General features: G+C 43.1%; 1 protein-coding gene across 1 annotated transcript in view; it reads right to left on the bottom strand.

Annotated features, from left to right (window-relative positions):
* The window catches only part of LOC135216010 (V-type proton ATPase subunit C-like), a 94,212-nt gene extending 70,187 nt beyond the window's left edge, over positions 1-24,025 (bottom strand). The window contains exon 1 of the mRNA XM_064250931.1: positions 23,842-24,025. Within this exon, the coding sequence (XP_064107001.1) occupies positions 23,842-23,979 (138 nt within the window). The 5' untranslated portion in view covers positions 23,980-24,025. The remainder of the gene's footprint in view (positions 1-23,841) is intronic.
* Between the last annotated feature and the right edge of the window lie 357 nt (positions 24,026-24,382).

Here is a 24,382-nt window from a genome sequence, read left to right as displayed (position 1 = left end):
GAGACAGATTTAGCTGTTTAGTGCAAGCACCACTGGGTTTTGTATTAGAACAGCCCTTATCCCAATCTCGAAGGTAAAATGGAATTTTTACAATGAAATTAAATTTTATTGCATACTTACCAAACAATTATACAGGTGTAGAGAACAGCTGTATAATTGTTCGGTAAGACACTGCAATAAAAAGGTCCATTCCCACTGTCATTCTCTTTGATGTACTGTAAGAAGGCATTGACTTCCAGAACACTTTTCTGAAGTCAGAAGATAAAGGTCCACCAATGGTGTCTCCTGAAGGTAGGTTGTGCCACCTGTGCACCACATATGATGCACTGTAGGCATTACTTGAGGCTCTTCGCAGCATCCCTTTGCCCCCTAGATGCAACCCCTTTCACTCCCTTTACTGTATCTTTGTTTATAATCTCTCTTCTCCTAGCAATTGTTTCATAGTGCAATTGTAAAGTTTTCCTCTTGTTACACGTTTAAAACCTTTCTAAACTCACTTTCCCTTTCAGTACTAAATAACCTCACACTAGGTATCAAAGTCATCTACTTGACCCCAACACAAAGTCTCTAGATTAAGGGGTAATAATGATGTTGTAGGCCCATTAAACTAAGTACATACTCTATAGAAAGAACTGTTCAAACTATGGAAGATGATCCCACTAAGAAAACAAAAGGTATGAATACCTTATACAACTGTTGATGCTAAAAATATAACTGAAAAAGCCACGAAATCTGTCATGTCAGATTTCGTGGCAGGCAGAAAAACTTTGGACAAAATGAGCCAATGACTTCACTTGATTTCCCCTGACCTATCAAAGAAATAGGGAAAGAAATCTTTTTTACTGTGAAGACCACAAATTGGGATAATGTAAAAGATGAGTTTGCATTGGTAAAAGTGTTTTCTCTGAAAATGACATTTTTATGATAAAATGACAAATTTTCTATGACAATTTGTATTTTTCATACACAAACAAACATTTGGTCTTAACAATAGGATAATCTCTAGCACCTAGCTGGATCCGGTTAAATCGCAGATGAAAGCAAGGAATCTTGTGAGATTTGGCAATGCGTGCGTATATTGGGTGAAGAGTGGTCAAGGACCACGCACCTACGCCACTGCATTAGTCTTTTCTTAACTGCCTGGGAGAGTTGTGGTTGACCTCTCTCAGCCTTTACCCAGTTCATTGCCCTTTTTGCTTGTTTTAGTGTGTGTGTGCTGTTATTATGGCTTCTTCTGCCCCACTCGGCCTTATCAATGAGTGTGCCCCGGAACTCCAGGTTTTCTGTGTTCTCATATTTTGGCTTCGGCTGCGACCAACCCCCACATCACTTGTAGTAGGTGTTGCTCTAACGTTTGTACAGTAAGTTCCAGAAGTGAAGCGACAAATCTCAGAATTGATCGTACTTCTATAGAAACTCATGGGGTTGCCAGTTAGTATATTTTATTCCAATTATTGTCATCCTATTTATCTGATAATACGTATCAGTGATTAACTGAATAAGCGCACAAAGTATTTCCCCAGTGAATGATCAATGTTAGTTCAGTAATTGTTTATTAATAGAAAAAAAAAAAAGAATTTCCCCAAAGAAACATCTGCGGCTTCCAAAGTGTGATATGAAGTGTTCACCATAGAGTGGCAGCAGGAACCATGTGCATAAGCATTGGCCTAATATTTGTAAATTAACTTTCTACTTTTATAGCGTTATATCGAAAGTTATTATGATTTCTTTTGATAAAGCACAGAGAAGTTTAGCATCTGATTAAATGAAATATAAATAAGACAAGTTGGTGTAAAAAAAAAAAAAAAAAAAAAAAACGAAATCCAAGTTATGTGCGCGTTTAGCGTTGGTTACATGGTTAGGCATATTTCAAGAATCAAGGAAATATATTTTCCAGCTTGTTAGTTAATAATTTCATGGAATATCTCGATTGTGCAAATTTTTGCATGCGGAATTGCGTTCAGGGTCGCACCAGACAAGTATTTCGTAGGTTTCCACCTTTTTTTTTTCTTTCTTTCTTTCAGTGCATAAGTGAGACTATTCTTGTCCATACGATCCGGAGTGTGAATATGCTTGGCGAGTATTATTTTAATTCGAGTATTCCCTGTTATGCTCTCATCTCTCTCTCTCTCTCGCGCTTTTACGTTTTTATCTATCAGGAATAACCAGAGGTCTGTTTTAAGAATCAAGCACTAGGCCTATTGGTCATGCTCAGGTGCTTCTTTATATATATATATATATATATATTATATATATATATATATATATAGATATATAGTATATATATATCCCCAAAAACTTATAAATTTCTGTTATGCAATGATACTTGACTGGATCGAACTGATTGCTGGTTGTCAGTGGTGATATGAATTTGGGTGATATCACTCCCTTATGATACGCCCACTTACGCAAATTCAGTCTTAAATTTCACGGTTGGGATATGATTCGAAGATTTGAAGTAATAGGTTGAAGAAAAATGAAAAAGGTGGAGTTAGTATTGTGGGTAGAGGTAAAGGTAGAGGGGGGAAGGGGTGGTTGGGGTCTGTCGTCTCCCTACTTAACCAGATGGTGATTTTACGGGTGTTCTGGTTGTTTGCGACCGACTTTCTTATTTTTTATATAGCGAGTCTGTTTCCCAGGTGCAAGGATAGGTCCTGGTGTCGGTCCTGAAGGTTCTATCTTTGCCTAAATAACAGACAATGCCCCTGCATTGTAAGCCTTGCAATGCCCGGAACTAGGCCTAGTCACCTGAAGGTAGCAACAGAGGTTAGAGCCTTTCTCGAAGATGGTGTTTTATGCTCGGTCCTAGAAGCTAGAGTCAGAACTACCAACCACCCCCAACTTCTCCATTGAATCTAGGTGCATTCATGGTTGATTATGTTTAATGTCGCGGAGATTTTCCCTTCACATTCTATTGATACTTGCATGGTTTTATGCATCTTCGCTAAAATAATTGATAATACACTATAATATTAAATATTTGTTTCCACATTGCTCGAAATATACATTGGTAATGTTGGTAATCCTGTGTTGAACGAAAATTTCAAATTGTTTCGTTTCTATAGTTTGAAGTAATTGCTATACTTTAAAATAATTACTATTACCTTAATTTTTTCTTATGATTGTTATAAATATCATAGATTTGATATTTGTGCATCATATGTTAGCTTTATTTTGCTTGAAAGAGCTTTCACTGTAGAAAAAATATATATTTTTCAGCTACGAGTTGTAGTTGCCAGTTAGTGAATTTCGAACGAAATTCTCTGAAATTTGTCGCTTCAGTTTTGGAACTTACTGTACAATAACAAATCCCTGCACAGAATGCCGTGCGTGGCCTAGAGAGCAGTGGAAGTTATTTTATAGTAAGAGGGAGCATCGTCGGGTTTGTACTCTTCCTTCGTGGGAGGGTTTTTCTTCTCTTCCTGATGCTTCGTCTCCTGCTGCTGTCACACCCCATACTAGTGTTGTGCCTTTGTCCCCTAGTTACAAAGCTGAAGGGTTACTACCTCAGCAGTCCAAAATTCAAATTTTGCAGTGGCGCTACCATCGCTACTATAGGTGAACAGCCCACTTTCAGGATAGCCAGGTACAATATAGCAGAACCTCCCAATTCATTTTCTTCCAAAAACATCCATCTGTGGAGAAGAGGGAGGGCTTTGCTTATGTAACTCTGCTTGGTAAGTATGGTGAAAAACTTAGTTTTATCATAAAAATGTCATTTACCAAGCAGTTACATAATTGATTTCACATTAAAAGGTGGGGGGGATCATGGACTAACTACTCCAAAACATTATAGAAAAGATAATGGCTTTGAAATAGATAACTGCTAGCATTGCACGAATGCTTATTGTACTTCACCTTTAAGAGAGCAGCTGCAGGTTATTACTGCCTCTGGTTGGCGTTCTCTTACGTTATAGAAGACTTGGCAGTATTGGCCATGAGTAGCTTCTACTTAGAGGGAACTTGATTTTATGGCAGTACACTAATGAAACAACAAAGAAAACAATATTACCCTTGCCCTGAGCACAAAAACAAACAAAAAAACACCACCACCAACACCTACACTGGATTAAAAAACCACAACCCCATCCACTAAAATAAGAACTGGAGGGTACTCTGGGTACGTTGTACCCCAGGCTCCCCAAAAGACTCAACACCTTAACCAAGGCAAGGAGAGAGTACGTATATGTATAAGGGACAGTCCCCATACCTTTTCTTATACCATGCAGCCATGGAGATAAGTCCTAAAGTACAGTGGAACCTCTACATACAAAAGTCCCTACTTACGAAAAATCCTGGTTATGAAAGCAAAGACGGAGATTTTTTTTCTTCTGTATACGAAAATAATTCAGGTTGTGAAAGGGTAAAGTCTGTGATTCGCCTGGACCACCAAGAACAATTTTAAAACTCGCACACTGCCAACTGAGTAGATTCGCCACCATCCTCCCACTCTCCCATTGGTTCCTGATGCTAGTCACTGCCATAAGATCCTGCTCTCCTATTGGTCAGCATCTGTCCCATCATTCCTCTACGTAAAGGCATCCTTCAACCACTTCCTCACATCAGTGTTATCATACGCACATGGAATTCGTTCGTTCACATAGATTTCGTTTGTTAACATAAATTCGTGTTAGTGATTTTGCTTTCTTCGTAGTAAGTTACTTTATCATGTTGTGTGTGAACTTAATTAACTTAATTAGCCATGGGTCCCAAGAATGTTGAAGTTCATGGAAAGAAGAGGATACTTTCTATGGTGACAAAGATGGAGATCATTAAAAAGTATGAAGCTGGCATGCAGTTAAGTGTGATCGCTAAGGAATACGGCTGAAATCCATCGACGATAGTCACCATCCTTGAGCAGAAGGAAGCCATCAAAGCATTACACCTTCCAAGGGCATGACTATTTTGTCCAACAAGAGGAGCCACGTGCATGATGAGATGGAGAGGCTGCTTCTTGTATGGATTAAAGACAAAGAAATCGCTGGCAATACGATAACCGAGATGGCAATCTGCCACAAGGCCAGCGCTATTTTTGGTGATCTGATTGCCCAGGCCAAAGATGACGGAGGAGAAGGGAAATTGACGGCAACCCCAGACTTCAAGGCTTCTCGGGGGTGGTTTGATAAATTCCATAAACGGACTGGCATCCATTCGGTGGTGCAGCATGGGGAGGCTGCCAGCTCGGACACGAAAACGGCCGAAGCCTTTATTAAGACGTTCGACGAGATGACGATCAAGGAAGGCTACAGTTCTCAGCAAGCCTTCAACGGTGACGAGACTGGCCTTTTTTGGAAAAAAAATGCCTCGTCGGACGTACATCACGGAGGAAGAGAAGAAGCTACCCAGGCATAAGCTTATGAAAGACAGGCTTACACTTGCACTTAGTTCTAACGCCAGTGGGGATTGTAAGGTCAAGCCCCTACTTGTCTATCATTCAGACTCCTTGAGCCTTCAAGGCCCACAAAGTGCTCAAGGAGAAGCTTCTGGTGATGTGGAGGGCTAATGCAAAAGCCTGGGTAATGAGACTTTTGTTCACCGAGTAGGTAAATCTGTGTTTCGGCCCGACAGTGAAGAAATTCTTGGAAGAGAAGTGCCTCCCTCTGAAATGTCTGCTGTTGTTGGACAATGCCTCTGCTCACCCTCCTGGCCTCGAGGAAGATATCCTAGCAGAGTATTCCTTCATCAAGGTTCTTTATCTTCCGCCTAACACCACCCCTCTCCTCCAGCCCATGGACCAGCAAGTGATATCAAACTTCAAGAAGCTGTATACAAAACATCTTTTCAAGAGATGTTTCGACATCACTGATACCACAAACCTCACCTTGCGTGAATTTTGGAAGGAGCATTTCGATATCGTCATATGCATCCAACTCATCGATCAAGCTTGGCAGGGGGTTTCGAGGCAAACCTTAAATTCTTTGTAGAGGAAACTCTGGCCTAATGCCATATCCGCCCGAGACTTCCAGGGATTCAACGTGGGCGAAGCTGATGCAGATTCAGAAACAGTTGACAATCCTGAAACTGTTTTGTAACCAGATCTTGACGAGATCGTTGCACTCGGCAAGTCCATGGGGCTGGTCGTCGACGAGGACGACATCAATGACCTTCTTGAGGAGCACCAAGAGGAGCTTACGACGGATGACCTGAAGGAGTTAGAGGCCATCCAACATAATGTCGTTCAAGAAGAGTTCTCTAGCAGCAGCAAGGAGGAGGGGGAGGACCCTATGACAACGGCAGAAATTAAAGATGCTCTAGCTGCTTTACATAAAGTGCAATCTTTGTAGAAAACACACACCCCGAAAAGGCTTACACAGGTCGTATGCTTGCGCAGGTTGATGACGTTTGCCTAAGTCGTTTCAGGAACATTTTGAAAAGCAGGCAGAAGCAATCTTCCTTGGATAGTTATTTTTTAAAGAGGCCTTTAGTAATAAGCAAACAGGAAGATCCAAGTGATACAAAAAAACAGAAAATTGAAAGTGGTGAAGAAACTGAAATTTTGTTTGAAAAAAAAAAAATTTAATTTTAAGTTTTTTGTAAAGTTAAGTGCTAATGTTTCTGCAATTTGTTAATGTGTTTCATAAAGTTTAGTGTTAATGTTTTCTGCCATTTTTTAATGTGTTTCGTAAAGTTGAACATTCATGTTTTCTGCCATTTGTCCTCCTCCTCTGCTGCCATTTTCAGACTTTGCCTCACTTGAAAGGTAAGGTTCCACATTTTACTACATATGTACGTACAGTATTTCTTGTACCCTGTATACTAATACACTTTATTTACAGGTAGTAATACAATAAAGGTTATGTTAGGTATTGAATGGTCCAAATTGTTGTATTTCATTGTTTATTGGTCAATTTAGCTTTATTATAAAATTTACTGTGGTGTTTTTATAGGGCTTGGAACGAATTAGGCAATTTACATGTAAAACGTAGTTCGAGATACGAAAAAATCAGGTTACGAAGGCCGCTTCGGAATGGATTAATTTCATATCCTGAAGCACTACTGTATAACCATTTTCACACATTGTTTCGACATCCTTTAGATAATACGAGGCAAAGATTGACTTTGATCTCCAGAAGGTCGACAGCAGAATTGAAGCCAAATACATACCTTAGCGGAAGGCTAATGATGTGGCTACTGCTTGAACCTCATGTGCTTTGACTTTCAAAAGAGTTTTCTTGGCCCTGCGAATGCGCTTCGGAGATATGACAAATTTTTAATCAATATGTATTTTTCATAGCAAACAAACCTTCAGTCTTAACAATAGGATAAATCTTTAGCGTGCCAGCTGGAAACCAGTTAAAAACAATCAAAGATTGTATAGCAAGGAATCTGTGAGATCTGGCAAATCCTGTGGGAACGAGGTGAGAGCTGGTCATGTGCCCAGGCATTTAGGGATTCGGTGCTCCAGGTTTCTGGCGTCTGCAATCATTGATCCTCATATGACTTGCAGTATGTGCCAAGCTAATTATTATACAATTACTAATCCCTGCCTGGAATGTTGTTCCTAGCCTGCTGCAGTGGAGGGTGTTTTACAAGAAGAGGGAACATCACAGAGTTTCGACTTGTCGTTCTTGGGAGGGTTTTTCTTCTCCTTAACTGGATGACTCAACTTCTCCCTCTTCGGCTAATGCTCTCCCTGTGGCGGGTTCAAGTATATCCCTGGTGCCTTCCTTTTCTTTCATTGATTCGTCAATGGAAGTATCAGGAGTTTCACAGGAAATATTATGTAAGAAGAAGGAAAGGGCATTCTTGGAAAAGAGACGTGATGGATTCTAAACCGAGGACCAACAAATGCTTGATGGTCCTCTAATCTCTCGGTTCTCCTAATGTAATAACAAAGAGCCCTTACTGGACACACATGCCTTTCTTCTTCATCCAGCCTGAGGATATCCATCAGATTTTTTATAAATGAATGATTGAGGCTAAGGCACAGATGCCTTCTCATTCTTGGCGAGAAAGGACAGAGAAAGGAAGCACACTGCATCTCGATTGAACTCTATTCTCTTGTCCAGTGCTTGAATCTTGCTGACATGTCTAGCTATTGCCAATGCTACTAAGAAAAGTGACTTTTGTGTTAGTTTCCACAGAAAGAGATTCAAAAGCTGAGGATAAGAGCCATTTCAGAACCACATCTAAGTTCCATGCCAATACAACAGGACTTGTAACTTTTGACGTGTCAAAGGAATGAATAAGTTGACTTAAATCTTGGGTATCTGAAATGTCTAGCCCTCTGTATCTAAAGACTGAACTTACCCTTAAACGACGACTGGACGTATTTTATGTCAACATTTTTTGTCTCTCGGGTGCAGACTGGACATATTTTACGTCGACATACAAAAGTTTTTTTAAAAATTCGCGGAAAAATACTTTTAGGCCTACCACCCGAAAACTCTTGAATCACGCGCCTTGGGGGATGCTGGGAGTTCACGGATCAAGGTGTTGTTTTGTTTACAATCGTTACCCAGGCGCGCAAGCGCGAATTTCTTTCTTGCCGCACTAAAAAGTATCTGTGACACATCTCGGAAATTATTTCGTCACTTTGACATAATTTTTGTACCATTTTAAATTAGCCGTTACATGGAGTATTATATATGAAAATGTGTGCATTTTTATGTAGAATACAACAATAAAATACTCATGATTGTAGCTTTTATCACTTTTGAGATATTTTCATATAAATAACGATAAGTGCCAAAATTTCAACCTTCAGTCAACTTTGACTCTACCAAAATGGTCGAAAAACGCAATTGTAAGCTAAAACTCTTATATTTTAGTAATATTCAATCATTTACCTTAATTTTGCAACTAATTGGAAGTCTCTAGCACAATATTTTGATTTATGGTGAATTTAGGAAAAATCTTTTTCCTTACGTCCGCGCGGTAACTCTTCAAAAAAAAATCATACATGCGATTGTGGTAATGTTTGCACCATTTTAAATTAGCCGTTACATAAAGTTTTATATATGGAAATGTGCGCAATTTCATGCACAATACAATTAAAATCAACCCATGGTTGTAGCTTTTATCAACTTTGAAATATTTTCAAATAAAAAATGATGTGACAAATTTTCAACCTTCGGTCAACTTTGACTCTACCGAAATGGTCGAAAAACGCAATTGTAAGCTAAAACGCTTATATTCTAGTAATATTCAATCATTTACCTTTATTTTGCAACAAATTGGAAGTCTCTAGCACAATATTTCGATTTATAGTGAATTTATGAAAAAAATAACATTTTCTTTACGTCCGCACGGTAACTCTTCCGAAAAAATCATACGTGTGATTGTGGTAATGTTTGCACCATTTTAAATTACATAAAGTTTTATATATAAAAATGCACGCAATTTCATGTAGAATACAACAAAAAATAATTGAAGGTTGTAGCTTTTCTCATTTTTGAAATATTTGCATATAAATCACGATAAATAGAAAAATACCCACATTCGGTCAACTTTGACTCTACCGAAATGGTCGAAAAACGCAATTGTAAGCTAAAGCTCTTACAGTCTAGTAATATTCAGTCATTTATCTTCATCTTGAAACAAATTTGAAGTCTCTAGCACAATATTTAGATTTATGGTGAATTTAAAAAAAAAACTTTCCTTCCCTTCGCTCGTGGATTCTCCGCCACAAATCTCCGAAATGCGTACGTCCCATTCTCGGAATATTTGCTCCGTTTCATATTAGGCATTTCATAGTTTTATATATGAAAATGTGCGCAATTTCATGTAGAATAAAACGAAAAATATTTGAAGGTTGTAGCTTTTCTTATTTCCGAAATAATTGCATATAAAAAAATATATATAAAAAAATTTGACATTCGGTCAACTTTAACTCATCAGATATGGTCAAAAACTGCATTTATAAGCTAATACTGTTACAGTATAGTAATATTCAATCATTTGTCTTCATTTTGAAAGAAATTGGAAGTCTCTAGGACAATATTTAGATTTATGGTGAATTTTTGAAAAAAATATTTGTTTACGTCTGCGCGTTACGAATTCATGCATTATTTTGTGATAATATTTTCTCTGTGTTGCTTTTATCGTTTTACAATGTGTTATATACCAAAATGATTGCAATTTAGTGTACATTACAACAACAAAAAAAGTAACTTGTTACCTTTAACCGTTTTGCGCACAGCGCGATTTGAATACAATTATATATGAAATTTCATTTTTGCGCTATCATATATCGCATTATTTATACTATATGATAATGATAATTTTTTTCATTTCTGATGGTTGCATACTAAACTTCAGTCAATGACAAAAAAAGGAGCCAAAAATGAACTCTTAATCTTGAAAACTAAGCGCGCTGTGATTTTTTGAAAAAAATATTTTTTCCGCTTCCGCGCTCACTCTGAAACACCTCCGGCACACGGGAGACATTTTTTTTTTACCGCTTCGGCATTTAAGGGTTTACATAGACCTATATCCTTTAATAGTGGTTGACATTAGCTTCCTGGTATTCCTTATATAAAGGGAAAAAATTTGCTAGCTGCATTACAGTTGTTTCAGAGGAAGAGATGGGATTTTCTATGTATCATCCTCTGAAAACGGACCATTTTGACTGACAGAGTTAGCTAGAAATTCTCCTGCTTCTAGCATTAGCATCTGCAGCTTTCCTTGAAAATCCCTTCACTCTGAGGAGGTTCCTGACAGTCCGAGTTCTGTAAGGGCCAGATTGAACAATCCTTGATGATATCTGAGGAAGTGGGGCTGTCTGAGCAGCAACCGTCTTTGTGGCAGGAGTCTTGGGAAGTCTACTAAGAGCTGAAGAAGGTCCAAAAACCACTCTTTCCTGGATCAAAAAGGAGCTACCAGTGTCATAGAGACGTTGAAGTGAGACAAGAATTTGTTATCACCTCTCATCATGCTGAACGGCAGAAAGGCATAACATTAAAAAAAGCACAAATTCCCAGGAAAATTGCAAACAGTTCCTTGATGTTCATGTGGAAGGATTGTTTTTCTGACATCCTTTTCCCTGATACTCGTTGGTCTCCTAACAGTGCTCCCCAACCCAGACCTGACGTGTCGGAGTACAATTCTAGGTTGGGGTTCAGAGGAACAATGGAGATCCCCTCCTGCAGTTTTTCCCTCGGTAACCACCAACTGAGGTCTAGTTTTATCTCCATCAAAATTGGAAAAACTACAGAGTCTGGCTGTGTCTTCCGATACCAATTTGACTTGAAATAATACTGATAATACTAAAGAGGCCTCATGTGAGATCTACCCAGATTCACAAATTGTTCTACTGAGGTCAACGTTATTACAAGCAAGCTAATCCACTGTAGAGCTGTACATCGCATCAAGGTTAGGAACTGGTGGACTGTTTGCAGACACAAAACTTTCTTCTGCAACAAAGAAACCTGAAAAGCTACTGTTCAGCTTCATTCCCAAATAAAGAATTTGTTGTGAAGGAGTCATCTGGGATTTTTGGGTGTTTATTAAAATGATGAATCGTTGAGCTAGATGTAGCATTCTTTCTAGGTCCTTCATGCACTGTTGATACAATGTAGAACAGAGAAGCCAGTCATCTCAGTATACTAATGAAATGTTGATTCCTAAAAGATGAAGCCACTTGCCCAGAGGAGATAGTACCCATGTGAATACCTGAAGGGCTGTGGACAGGGTGAAGCACAGCACCTGAAACTGGAAAATCTTGCCTCGAAATACAAACCGCAAGGATTGGCATGTGAAAATACACGTCCTGCATATCCAGGGATACCATCCAGTCCTCCTGGTGCAGACGACATTACCAGGCAGTTTGTTTCCATACAAAAAACGGTCTCCAGCCCCCAATGATTTGGGGACTATGAAGAGTCTGTTGTATAACCCCTCTGTCGAATGATCCAATACCTCCTCTATCGTTCTCTTGCAAATTAACAGCTGTACATAATTATTTAGAGAGGCCTAAACACTACCTGGACCCTACCGAATATGTTGCTAAGGTGATCGGCGATTTGGACAAGGGAGGCTTTTCTAAGAAGGGAATGATGTAACCCTCCTTTAGTACTTGGACAACCCAAGCTTTTGAACCCCTTTGACTCTACTCTTCCCAAAAAAGGTGAAGTCTCCCTCTAATTGGGGCGCAAAGGACCTACAAATCGCTTGATTGATTTGATTGATGGCTTCTTAGCTAGTCTAGGAAGGGGGTCATAGGTTAGAACAAGGTCTCTGCTGAGGTCTGGACCTATCCCCTTGAAAGGGGTGTTGGTGTGAAGGGGAGGCCACCCTAACACTGGAAACAGAAGACAAAGATTCCTTTGGTCGTTTAGTCAACAGGGCCAACAGGTCGGTTGTTGACTTTTCCTGCAAAGCCGAAAGAATGTCTTTTCAGTCTCTTGAGGGAAAAGATGTTGCTCATCCAAGGGAGCGAAAAAGAGTGCAGATTTCTGGTTAGTTGTCAGGAACACAGATTTCTGGTTAGTTATAACCCCTTTAGTGGCAAAGGAACACTACAACTCCCACTTCTTGAGAGTCCCCATCACAAATAAGGAAGCAACTTCGGCAGAACCATGCCTGACTGCCTTACCTGCGCAAGACAAAACCCCCAACCAATCCGAGACAAAGTCTTCAGTGAGTGCAGGAATATCTTCAATCTTTTTTACCAACACTCCCACCATCCAATCAAGGAAGCTGAATATCTCCATAACCTTAAACAGGTTCCAATCAAGGTGGCCCACTTTTGGTGATGAGAACGTCACTTTTGCAGCAGCAAAAGCCAACCAATGAGAGGCTTCTACCAAACCAGAGAAGTCCCCCTGGGAGGAGGCAGAACTCCCAAGGAAGGAGCCTCCCCAGTGGTGTAGAAATGGTGTCTTCTTGATCAACTTGGACGGTGGGAACGCAAAGTAAGCCTTACCAGTCTCTTTCAGAGACTAACCAGTCATCCACTTTGCGAATTACCGTCTTGACGGAAGAAGAGAGAGCTAACTTTCATGAGAAACACAGAGGCCGCGGAAGTCAGAGGACTGTCCCAAGGTGGACGACAGTCACAAGCTGCGGGTGTATCTGCAGGCTAAACCAAATATAACTACACAAAGGTTGCAGGCTAAACACCACCTCTCTAGGCTTCTTGATAGGAGGAGGCAAAATATCAGCAGTTAAATACCTCTTAAGAGATCGCAAGGCCACACTACTACGTTGACGGCGCCTCTTGTCTGGTGATGACACATCCGTGTCCAAAGACACTCATGCAGCACTGTCCGAGACGCCTTTTCTATGGTACTCTATTGACACCTGGGAGCGCACAACAGGTATGACGGAAGAAGCAACTGCCTCCCTTGGACCTCCATTACGTCTTCTCCCCGCTGGTAGGCTGGACACTTTTCACTGCACTTTCACTTGATACTTTATCAATAAAAGCTCTGAATGAAGCCTCTAATTCCTAAACACCCAAACTTTTTGTCACAACAAGACTCGAGACTGGCAATGGTATTAGGATTGAAGGCATGGGAACCTGGGAGAGGAGTCCATGGCAAAGATGAAGGAGGGCTAAGAATGGGTGACACACAGGAGCAGGGGTGGAAGGAAAAGCGCTATCTTCTACCTTTTCAGGTAAAGTAGTAGTACGCAGCTTCAAGACTAGCTCTACTTTTGCCTCTAAGAGCCACCTCCATTTTCCTATCTTTATCTAACTTGTCTGCCTGAGATCTTTAAATTTTCCACTGATAATCATCCCACCCTTTACACTCTGAGCATGTTAACTCCTTAGTGCACTCTTACCCTCTACTCTTGATACTCCTAGTACGAGTACGTATCATAACCTAACTTAAATAACCTGGTCCTGCATCCATCGAAGCAGTACCAAATTCCAGAAGAACTGGAATCTGACATAACAGACTAACAGCAAAAGCTAAGATTGATTGATGTAAAACATGTACCATGGCGTCCCAACAACTTAGGTCATTGATGCCGGCAAAAGCTAAGAGCAAACAACACCATTCAAGATGAAACATTTCACCAAATCCCTGGAAAATATCCAACCAATGAGGTAAGGACTGCATACAACTACTGATGTTGGTCTGGAGCCGGCAGAAAAATTACAAATTTTCTAAGACAATTTGTATTTTTCATAGCTACAAACCTGAGGTCTTAACAACAGGATAATTTCTAGCACCTAGCTGGATCCGGTTAAAAAGCAGATGAAAGCAAGGAATCTTGTGATATCTGGCAACGCATGCATAGATTGGGTGAAGAATGGTCGAAAACCATTCACCTACGACAACGCGTCAGTCTTTCCCAACTCAGGATGACTTAACAAATAGAGGGGAGGCTAGAGGTGGGCAGTATAACGTTAAGACCTCAGGTTTGTAGCTATGAAAAATACAAAATGTCTTAGAAAATTTGTCATTTGTTCATACGCAAACAAACCTTCAGACTTAACAATAGGATAGACTCATACTTGGAGGGAGGTATAAGACATCGTAGACCAGCTGGGGGCCTACCCACCAGTCCAGCTCTCGAAAGAAATGGTTCTTGGAGAGGGACTGAAGCCCGTTGAGAAGCTAAATAAATTGATATCTAACCACTCAGAACCTGAGTGACATACAATGATACATATATGGGATAACCATTGTATAGGGAACCAAAGAGAAACTTTGACTGTCCAATAACAAACCAAGAAACCAGGGTTTGTATTACTCCCAACTCCTCCTTGCCAAGGAGTGGAGCATATGCTACCAAATAGCAGGTAAGATATTTGCATATTGCATGACCACACTACCAGTATAACTACCTTACTCGCCTGCATCAGACCAGTCCAGCAAATGACGTGTCTATTCCTTAAACCGCCCAAAGGAAGAAGGAAAGGTACAAGAGAAAGACGGAGGCCAGCAAACTCACTCATTCTCTCATCCACACAATCATCTTAGGTAAGATACAAAGGTGCCCTGTTAAGGGCAACTATGAGTTACACAACCTGTTGGGCAGCCACCACAGGACCCAGGGAAAACGTGTCCGTAGACCTGTGGGCAACATCCTTAAGATACGAGGTGAACGTGGATTGGTGTAATTAAGTACCAGCGCTCAGCACTCTATGTACAGCCAAGTTTATTTTGAAAGCCAGAGAGGGACCAATACCTCTGACGTCATGCACTCTAGCCTGCACAGACGTAGTGGTGGAATCATCAAGAGTCAAGTATGCCCGTTTGATGGCTTCCCGTATCGAAAAAGAGACAGTATTCTTAAGACATCTCTTTCTTGTACGGCCTGTGCTAACAAAAAGTCTGCGGCAGCCTGGTGTAAGGTGCCGAGTCCTTTTAAGATAGCAACGCAGGGCCTGGACAGGGCACAACAAAAGCTCTTGAGCATCACCACCCACAAAGTCAGTCAGTGATGGAATGGAAAACGAAGTGAACCTCTCATCATGCACCAAGGGATTTTGGGTCTTGGCCACAAATTCTGGGACAAATCAAAGGACATCAACCCCAACCCCTGGTGTGCTTCACCTCATAGCTGAGACCTTGGAGCTCTCCTACCCTCTTGGAGGATGCCAAAGACAGAAGGAAAACTGTCTTGAGCGTCAGGTTCCTGTCAGATGAGTGACGCAAGGCCTCATATGGTCTCTTAGTGAAGCTCTTAAGAACCAAGGAAACATCCCACGTTGGAGGCTTGAGCTCTCTAGGAGAACTCGACTGCTCAAACCCCTTAACTAGCAGGGAAAGTTCCCAGGAAGAGGAGGTGTCGATACCCTTAAGGCGTAAAACCAAACTCAGTGCCGCCCTGTAGCCTCTAAAAGCAGAAAAGGACAAACGTTTCTCATCTCTGAGGAAGGTTAAAAAGTCTGCTTTTCGCTGAATAGAGGTTGCGAGTGGAGAAAAAATGACGTTATTATGATATAACAAAGTTTCATGTATACTTACCTGGCAGGTATATATAATTAAATTCCCACCCGCCTCCCCTCAGGAGACAGGGTTCAGAGAAAATCTGATGAAAATGGGAATGGTTCAGAGCGCCAGCGCCACGGGAACGGGGAGGCGATCACCTGAACTACCTGTGATCTAGCAGTTGCCGCGAGTTTTGAAAATTCTGCCAGTGCGACAGAGGATATAGCTATATATTACCTGCCAGGTAAGTATACATGAAACTTTGTTATATCATAATAACGTCATTTTCATGTATGACACTTACCTGGCAGGTATATATATAGCTGATTGACACATTTGGGAGTGGGTCAAAGACAGCAACATCGTCAGAGTTTAAAACTTAAAATAAATTTTAAAATACTCTTTGGTTCCTTACCTGCTAAGGTAGCTGACTTCATAGGTCCTGCCTCTTAGCCTGCTAAACCTTAGTAGCTCTCAACTAGGATGTGACCTGAATGTTGAAGAAGCTATCAAAAGGGTCTGACAACTGGACAAGACCAATTTGTTGACAGGAAACCCTAGCATTCATGCTAGGAAATGTTAGACCACCTGAACCACACACACACATTATCCCTAACAAACTACACTTCATAGACTGAAGAGGGAATAAACCCTCTCAGACAACCATAAAAACACTACAAACTAATTAAAATATCCTAGCATGTTAGTAAGTTATGGGGTGGAAACTCCTTTGCCCAATACTGCACCTGAGGATACCTAAGGGCCCAACGTTTGACAGTTGTCAAAAGTTGTTTTGACGTTTCTAAGATAATGAGAGGCAAAAACTGAATTAGTCCTCCAAAACGTTGTCTCAATAATATCCTTTGAGGGCCATATTTCTCTTGAATGCCAAGGACGTAGCTACCGCTCTCACTTCGTGCGCCTTAACCTTAAGCAGGCCGAAGTTTTCTTTGTGGCATAGCATATGTGATTCCTTAATTAGCTCCCTTAGGAAGAAGGCGATAGCATTTTTAGTCATGGCTCTGCTGGGGTCCTTCACAGAGCACCAAAGTGATTCTGAAGTCCCTCTAATACTCCTAGTTCTCTCTAGATAATGGCGCAAAGCCCTTACTGGACAAAGAACTCTTTCTTGTTCTCGTCCCACAAGATCTGACAGACCCATAATCTCAAAAGACCTTGGCCAAGGATGAGATGGATTTTCGTTCTTGGCCAAGAAGTCTTCCTGAAAAGAGCATACTGCCTTGTCATGTTTCCAGCCAACATGTTTACTAATGGCTTGCAGCTCACTAACTCTTTTCGCTGTGGCCAAGGCCACCAAAAAGATTGTCTTTTTCTAGACATCTCTCAAAGAAGCTTGACCCATTGGTTCAAACTTATTAGTTCCTAGAAATTTCAGCACTATATCTAGATTCCAAGAAGGAGTTCTGTAACGATGTTCCTTCCTTGTTTCAAAGGACCTTATGAGGTCCCTCAGATCCAAATTGTTGGTAATGTCTAAGCCTCTGTATCTAAAAACTGAGACTAACATACTTCTGTATCCTTTGACTGTTTGAGTAGATAACCCTGCTTCCTCCTTCATAAACAGAAGGAAGTCCGCAATATGGGTCACAGAGGTACTGGATGAGGAAACCTTCCAACTCTTGCACCACTTACGAAAGGTCTCCCACTTCGCCTGGTACACCTTGATTGTTGAGGTTCTTCTTGCTCTGGCCACAGCTTTGGCCTCTTCTTTAGAAAACCCCCTTGCTCTGACAAGTCTTTCGATAGTCTGAACACAGTCAGACCCAGAGCGAGGGTGTTCTTGTGATACCTGTTGAAGTGAGGCTGTTTGAGTAGATCTACTCTTGCTAGAAGTGTTCTTGGTGTGTCGACTGTCCATTCCAGTACCTCTGTGAACCAATCTTGGGCCAGCCAGTAGGGGGCTATGAGAGTCAGTTTTGTCCCTTGACTCTCCCTGAACTTCTTCATAACCTTTCCTAAAATTTTGAACGGGGGAAAGGCGTAAGCATCGAGGCCCGTCAAATCTATAAGGAAGGCATCTACTGTGACTGCTTGACGGTCTGGGACTGGAGAGCAGTATGTCGGTAACCTCTTCGTTGTTGTGGTCGCAAACAGGTCCACCACTGGACGACCCCATAAGTTCCACAGGCTCTGACATACTTCTAGATGTAGGGTCCACTCTGTAGACAGCAGTTGACCTTCCCTGCTCAACAGGTCCGCTCTCACATTCTTCTCCCCTTGAATGAACCTGGTGAGCAGGGTGATGTTCTCCTTCTCTGCCCAAAGAAGGACTTCTTCCGCTAACTTGCACAGCGATACGGAATGAGTTCCTCCTTGCTTGCGAATGTATGCCAGAGCTGTGGTATTGTCTGCGTTGACCTGCACAACCTTGTTGCAGATCAACGCCTTGAACGCTTTCAAAGCCAAGAAAATCACCATCAGTTCCTTCCTGTTTATATGCCAAGACGCTTCCTCCTTGCTCCAACGACCTGACACTTCTTGAGGGCCTAGAGTCGCTCCCCAGCCTGCGTCCGATGCGTCTGAAAATAATACAAGGTCTGGGTTCTTCTGCTGGAGCGACGCACCCTCTGCTAACTTTCCTGGAGTTAGCCACCATTGCAATTCCTCCTTGATCTTGTAAGGAATCCGAAACAGGAAGAAATCCGGTTGCGATTTTCTTGGCCAGACTTCGTTCAGGAAGATTTGTAAGGGTCTCATGCGAAGCCTTTCTAGAGAAACGAACCGCTCCAGCGACGAGAGAGTCCCCAGTAAGCTCATCTACTCTCGCGCCGAGCATTGGTCTTTCTCTAGGAAGGCTTGCACTTTCCGAAGGCACTGAACTTGCCTGTCGGGGGATGGAAAAGCCTGAAAAGTCGCTGAGGAAATCAGAATCCCTAAATAGACTAGCTCCTGTTTGGGGATCAGATTCGACTTTTCTAAGTTCACCATCAGACCCAATTCGTTTGTCAATTCCAACGTTACTTCTAAGTCCTCCAGACATTGTTGTCTTGATTGGGATCTTATAAGCCAGTCGTCTAGGTAGAGAGAGACTCTGATTCTTAGTAGATGCAGCCACTTCGCCATGTTCGACATCACTCTCATGAACACCTGTGGAGCCATGCAAAGTCCAAAGCAAAGGGCTTTGAACTGAAAGACCCTGTTCTGGATCACAAACCTTAAGTACTTCCTGGATCCCGGATGAATGGGGATGTGGAAGTACGCGTCTTGAAGGTCCAGGGTAACCATCCAGTCCCCTGGACGCACTGCTGCCAGTACTGATTCGTTCGTTTCCATGGTGAATTTTGTCTTTTCCACAAACAAGTTGAGATGACTTACATCCAGCACTGGCCTCCATCTGCCCGAGGCTTTCACTACTAAGAAAAGCCGGTTGTAGAATACTGGGGATGAGTGGTCCAGAACAGGTTCTATTGCTCCTTTCCTGATCATGGAGAGGGGTTGCTCCTGCAGGGCCTCTTCTTTCTCTGGATCGTTGTAATGAGCCCCAAGATCCCTCGGGGATGTAGAAAGAGGAGGCTTCTTCAGGAAGGGGATCTTGTAACCTTCCCTGGCTATCGTGACGACCCAAGGGTCCGCTCCCTTGTTGTGTCAAACTTCCCAAAACTCCTGGAGTCTGGCCCCAACTGATGACTGGAGGACTTGTGCTTCATTGTTTGTTAGCGGGCTTCGACCCTCTCTTGGGAAGAGCCCTTTTACCTCTAAAGGAGGGGCGAGAAAATGTTTTGCCTCGAAAGGGCTGTTGAGACTGTCTTGACTCCTTAGGGGTCTTCTTAACCACTTTGGGGGGCAAATATTTCCTTACAGACGAAGTCAAAAGGTCCTGAGTCGCCTTCTGAGTCAAAGATAGCGAGATGTCCTTAATCAATTCTGAAGGAAAAAGCTGATCTGAGAGTGGGGAGAAAACCAACTCCGATTTCTGAGCGTTAGAAACGCCCTTTGCTGCAAAAGAGCACAGGAGGGACCTCTTCTTCAACACTCCTGCCGTAAAGAGGGACGCCAATTCGTTCGCCCCATCTCTCAGGGCTTTGTCCATGCAGGACATAATACTGCTTGGCAGTTGAGAAGCAGACGATTCCTTGTCTTCTAATGTGCGAGCCAGAGCCCCCAAGGACCAGTCAAGGAAGTTAAACACTTCAAAAGTCCGGAAAATGCCCTTCAGAAGATGATCCAACTCTGAAGACGTCCACCAAATCTTGGCCACGTGCAGAGCATGCCTGCAGGAGCTGTCTACAATATTGGAAAAGTCCCCCTGGGAGGAGGCAGGTACTCCCAGGCCGAGACTTTCCCCTGTTGCATACCAGACCCCAGACTTTGAGGCCAACTTGGCTGGAGGGAAGGAGAAAGAAGTCTTCCCTGCTTCCCTCTTTTCCTTCAACCAGGAGTTAATCCTTTGAAGGGCTTTCTTGGCAGTAATAGAAAGAGTCATCTTCAAAAACGATGATTTCTTGGGGGTTTTGTTCCTCGAGAACTGCGAAAGGGGGGACAACGGAGCTAAGGGTTGAAACTCCCCTTCAAAGATTGACAGGAGACAATCAGTCAACCTTTTATAATCAGAAGATGGAGCTTCAACATCTCTCTCCTCTTCAGAAGCTAAGTCCTCAACGTCTTCTTCCGCTGAAGAAACCTCCTGTAAGCCGACGTCTTGTCGAAGAAAATCCCCAGCGTACGGATCCAAAACTTGTTTAGCAAGCGAATGTTTCATCGCGTCCTGACGAAAGTCTTCTCAGAAGTCGGGAGAAAGACGGGTTAACGTCCTGCCGCCTGCGTCCATCGCTTGAGCTGCGTCCACCGTACGTCTATCCAGCTTGTTCTTGCATCCTGCGTCCTGCATAACTGAGCGATCGTCCGTCTTAGCCGGTACCGTGCGTCCTGTCCGAGAAACCGAAGGACGAGGAGGAGGAGGCAAACTCTGATCATGCGTCCTCTTGGAGGACTTGACGGGGAGAAACGCGTCCTTACGTCTCGAGGAAGGCTGATCCGTTGCTTCCCAAGACTTAACCAGGTCGGCTAATTTCACTTGCATCTCTCTGAGAAAGTCTCTAGTGTCCGTTTCCTGACAGATCGCACGCGAAGGCGGAGAGCGAAGTCGTGAAGCACTGGTACGACGAGGAGAATGAACTTGAGGTCTGCAAGACGGAGAAGATACAGGAGAGTGCACCCAGGACGCAGAAGGAGTCTCTCTCTCAGGAGAACCGCCTACCATAGAACGTCTTGCGTCCTCCCTTGAACGAAACGTTCTCCTCCTTTCAACAGGAAAATCGTCCTCATCCGCACTAGATGAGAAAATCTCGGGGCTACTCCATCTCTCTTGCGCGTAGCCGAGTTCGTCCTGAGATGAGGCTGGTCTGAGCGTCCTCTTGAGGGGATGCGATTCCTCCGCATAGCGCCGATACCTGCCTGACGCAGAGCTATCAGAAGACGAAAAACACTTCCCAGTGACGCCTTTTCTACTGCGCACTGCTGCAGCCTGGGACGCAACAGGACTGCCTGAAGGGACGACTGATTGTATGGGACCCCTCTCGCCTCCCTTCGACTGTCGACATACCTTCTCCCTTGGGTCTGGGAGCTTGGAAGCGGTCTAGGTCTAGGAGCACGAGAGAGACGATCAGCCGCCCCCTCCACTACACTGTCACACACATCAAAAACACCCACTTTGTCAGTACGACGCTGAATCTGATCGCCCATTGATGCTAGGGCAGCAAACACTTTAACATAATGTGAGTCCTTCGCATCCTCAGAAACAGCAGCAGGCGCAGGAGAAACCTGAGGGGAAGGTGCTACAACTTCTACTTGGGAAGGAGGTGGAGAAATAGTCACTGAATCATTCAAGGCCTTACTAGAAGAGCCTGACCTCTCACTCCGAGACACAGATCTCCTAACTCGATCTTTCTCCAATCTCTCCACATATTTCGTGAGAGTCTTCCACTCTTTTTCATTCAAACTCTCACACTCATTACACCTATTGTCCCAAGTACACACACACTCTCTACACTTCTTACACACAGTGTGAGGGTCTACCGAAGCTTTCGGTAGTCTCACCTTACACCCTTCTTTCACACACACTAAAGATAATACCAGAATCAGACATTGTGAGAAAAATCCAAAAGCGATTGCCAATCTAACTTTCCAATACGATACCAAAAAATCTGTCCATATACAGTGAAAAGTCAGCAACGAGCTCGAAATCCTAGCAGGGAACCCTCAACGATGTTGACGGTTCGGCTGGCAGAGAAAATTTGATGAAAATGGGAATGGTTCAGAGCGCCAGCGCCACGGGAACGGGGTGGCAATCCCCTAATCTACCAGTGATCTAGTGGTTGCCGCGAGTTTTGAAAATTCTGCCAGTGCGACAGAGGATATAGCTATATATATACCTGCCAGGTAAGTGTCATACATGAAAACCCCGTTTATGACACCAATCACAGTAGATCGCCCATTTGCCTTGGTAAACTGCGGAGGTCAACTTTCTCAGACTGCTGGACATATGCCCAGCTGTTCTCTGAGAAAAGCCTCTCGCTCGGAGGAGATACTTGATAGCCTCCAACTGTGAAGAGACAGGGATTCTACTGACTGGTGGAACCTTTCCGCATGGGGCTGACACAGGAGATGCCACCAAGGCGGAATCTCCCTCGGAACCTCTGACAACGACGACAGCAGAACTTGAAACCATTCCGCCTGAGGCCACAGAGGGGGCTACCAAAGACATCCTGAGATCCTGTGAACTCATCAGCCTGTTCAGAACCTGACAGATCAAACAAAACAGAGGGAAGGCATACACCTCCAGGTTGTCCCAGGGATGTTGGAATGCGTCCTCTGCCAATGCTAAAGGATCTGGAACCACTGAACATAACACCTCCAGCTTCCTGTTGAAGCGCGTCGCGAAAAGGGTCCAGCATGGGTCTCCCCCAAGTCTGGAAAAGTTTGTCTGCCATCACTTGATGATGGGACCACTCTGAGCCTAGGATCTGATCCTGGTGACTGAGTTTGTCTGTGACCACATTCCGTTTCCCTGGGATATACCTGGCTGAGAGCTCTACCAAATTGCTGACCGCCCACTGGTGAAGCTCGACGGTCCAGGCGTGAAGTTGATGTGAAACCAGGCCTCCCTGTTTGTTCACATAGGCTACCACCGTGGTGTTGTTCAACATGAGAACGACAGAATGACCCTCTACCTTCCCCAGAAACTCCTTCACCCACGCAGAGCTCGTAGCATAGATGAACGTGCCCCGACAAAGGAAGCTGAAGAGATGATTTGGAGTCCTGAGTAGCTCCCAACAAGGCTTCCAAGCAAGGAGTGTAAGACGACTGAGCCTGAGTCCTACTTTCCAAATTGTTAACCCACGAATGAGATCAACAACTTCCGAAAAGGAAGACAGAAACTCTTGCGTGTCTCCCTCCTCCTGCTCTGGCAATGGAGACCGACGACGAGAAGGGTGTGTAGGCTCTTCTAATGCGCCTCCTCCACCAAAATTAATGGAAGGGTTGGCAGCCAAACAGTCCGAAACACCTACTATCCTGTCTGGACTGGGTCCAAGCGTCGGCCTCCGAGACAACCCATTATAACACTAGGAACATCACCTACCTCAACAGATGACTCCACATGTCCATGAACAGTCATGAGCATGGCGGACGTACGTATGCGAGATGTGGGGGGGGGGGGGGGGGGGGGGGGGGGGGGGTGGGGGGGGGGGGGGGGGGGGGACTAGAACACTCGAGATCGACAGAGAATCCCTTAGAGTCGAACTTTTGAAAGCACCAGTGAGAGGCAGGCAAACACTCCAGCTGCACCAACTCCGTGCTCACTACCTTCGACTTCTTGACAGTTCTGCTAAATTGTATCTGGCTATCCCAAAAGTGGGTGGGTCACCACAACATTTGAATTTTCGATTGCCTAGGTAGGAAACTTTCAGCTATGTAACTGCTTGGTAAGTTATTTGTGTAAAAACATTATGTACTATACTCATTCTCAACATCTCAAACTAATTTATGTTACCTTAAGGTCAGGAAGATGAAACTTGTGGTTGACACACAGCTGGTGCTGCACAGCTGTGGTGTTGTTCATTTTCTCCCATGTTTGCTGACATGTTTTATCCCCAGGGGCTGAAATAAGCCAGTACTCAGTGGACGTCATGATGGATTACGAACCACAGCTAAAATAAAGTAAAAAGGCAAATAATTCAACATCTTGTTATTAGGCTTTAACAACAGTAATAGCTATTATATTATAGTAGTAGAAGATAACAAATCTACTTTTCTCATAGGTATAAACCATAGTCTTTTAGGTAGCATTATTCAGCACGAACTGCAATCAGTTGTTAAACCTTGGTAACAAGGTAGGTAACTGGTGGCTGGGAGGGAGGGGAGGTATAATGGAATGGATGAAGTGGGTAATATGATAAAATCTCTGGTTTGTAAACCTTAGAAAAGTGTAAAAAAAAAAAAAAATCCATTTTTATACAGAAATAGAATCCATCACCTCTTATATAGGACATCACTCTTAAGCAGGGAGGTCATCTCTGTCAACTAACTGGAAG

The sequence above is a fragment of the Macrobrachium nipponense genome, chromosome 6 (assembly GCF_015104395.2).
Source record: "Macrobrachium nipponense isolate FS-2020 chromosome 6, ASM1510439v2, whole genome shotgun sequence".
NCBI classification, from domain to species: Eukaryota; Metazoa; Arthropoda; class Malacostraca; order Decapoda; family Palaemonidae; genus Macrobrachium; species Macrobrachium nipponense.
The sequence above is the reverse complement of the archived record's forward strand: the minus strand, read 5'-3'. Positions and strand labels throughout refer to the sequence as shown.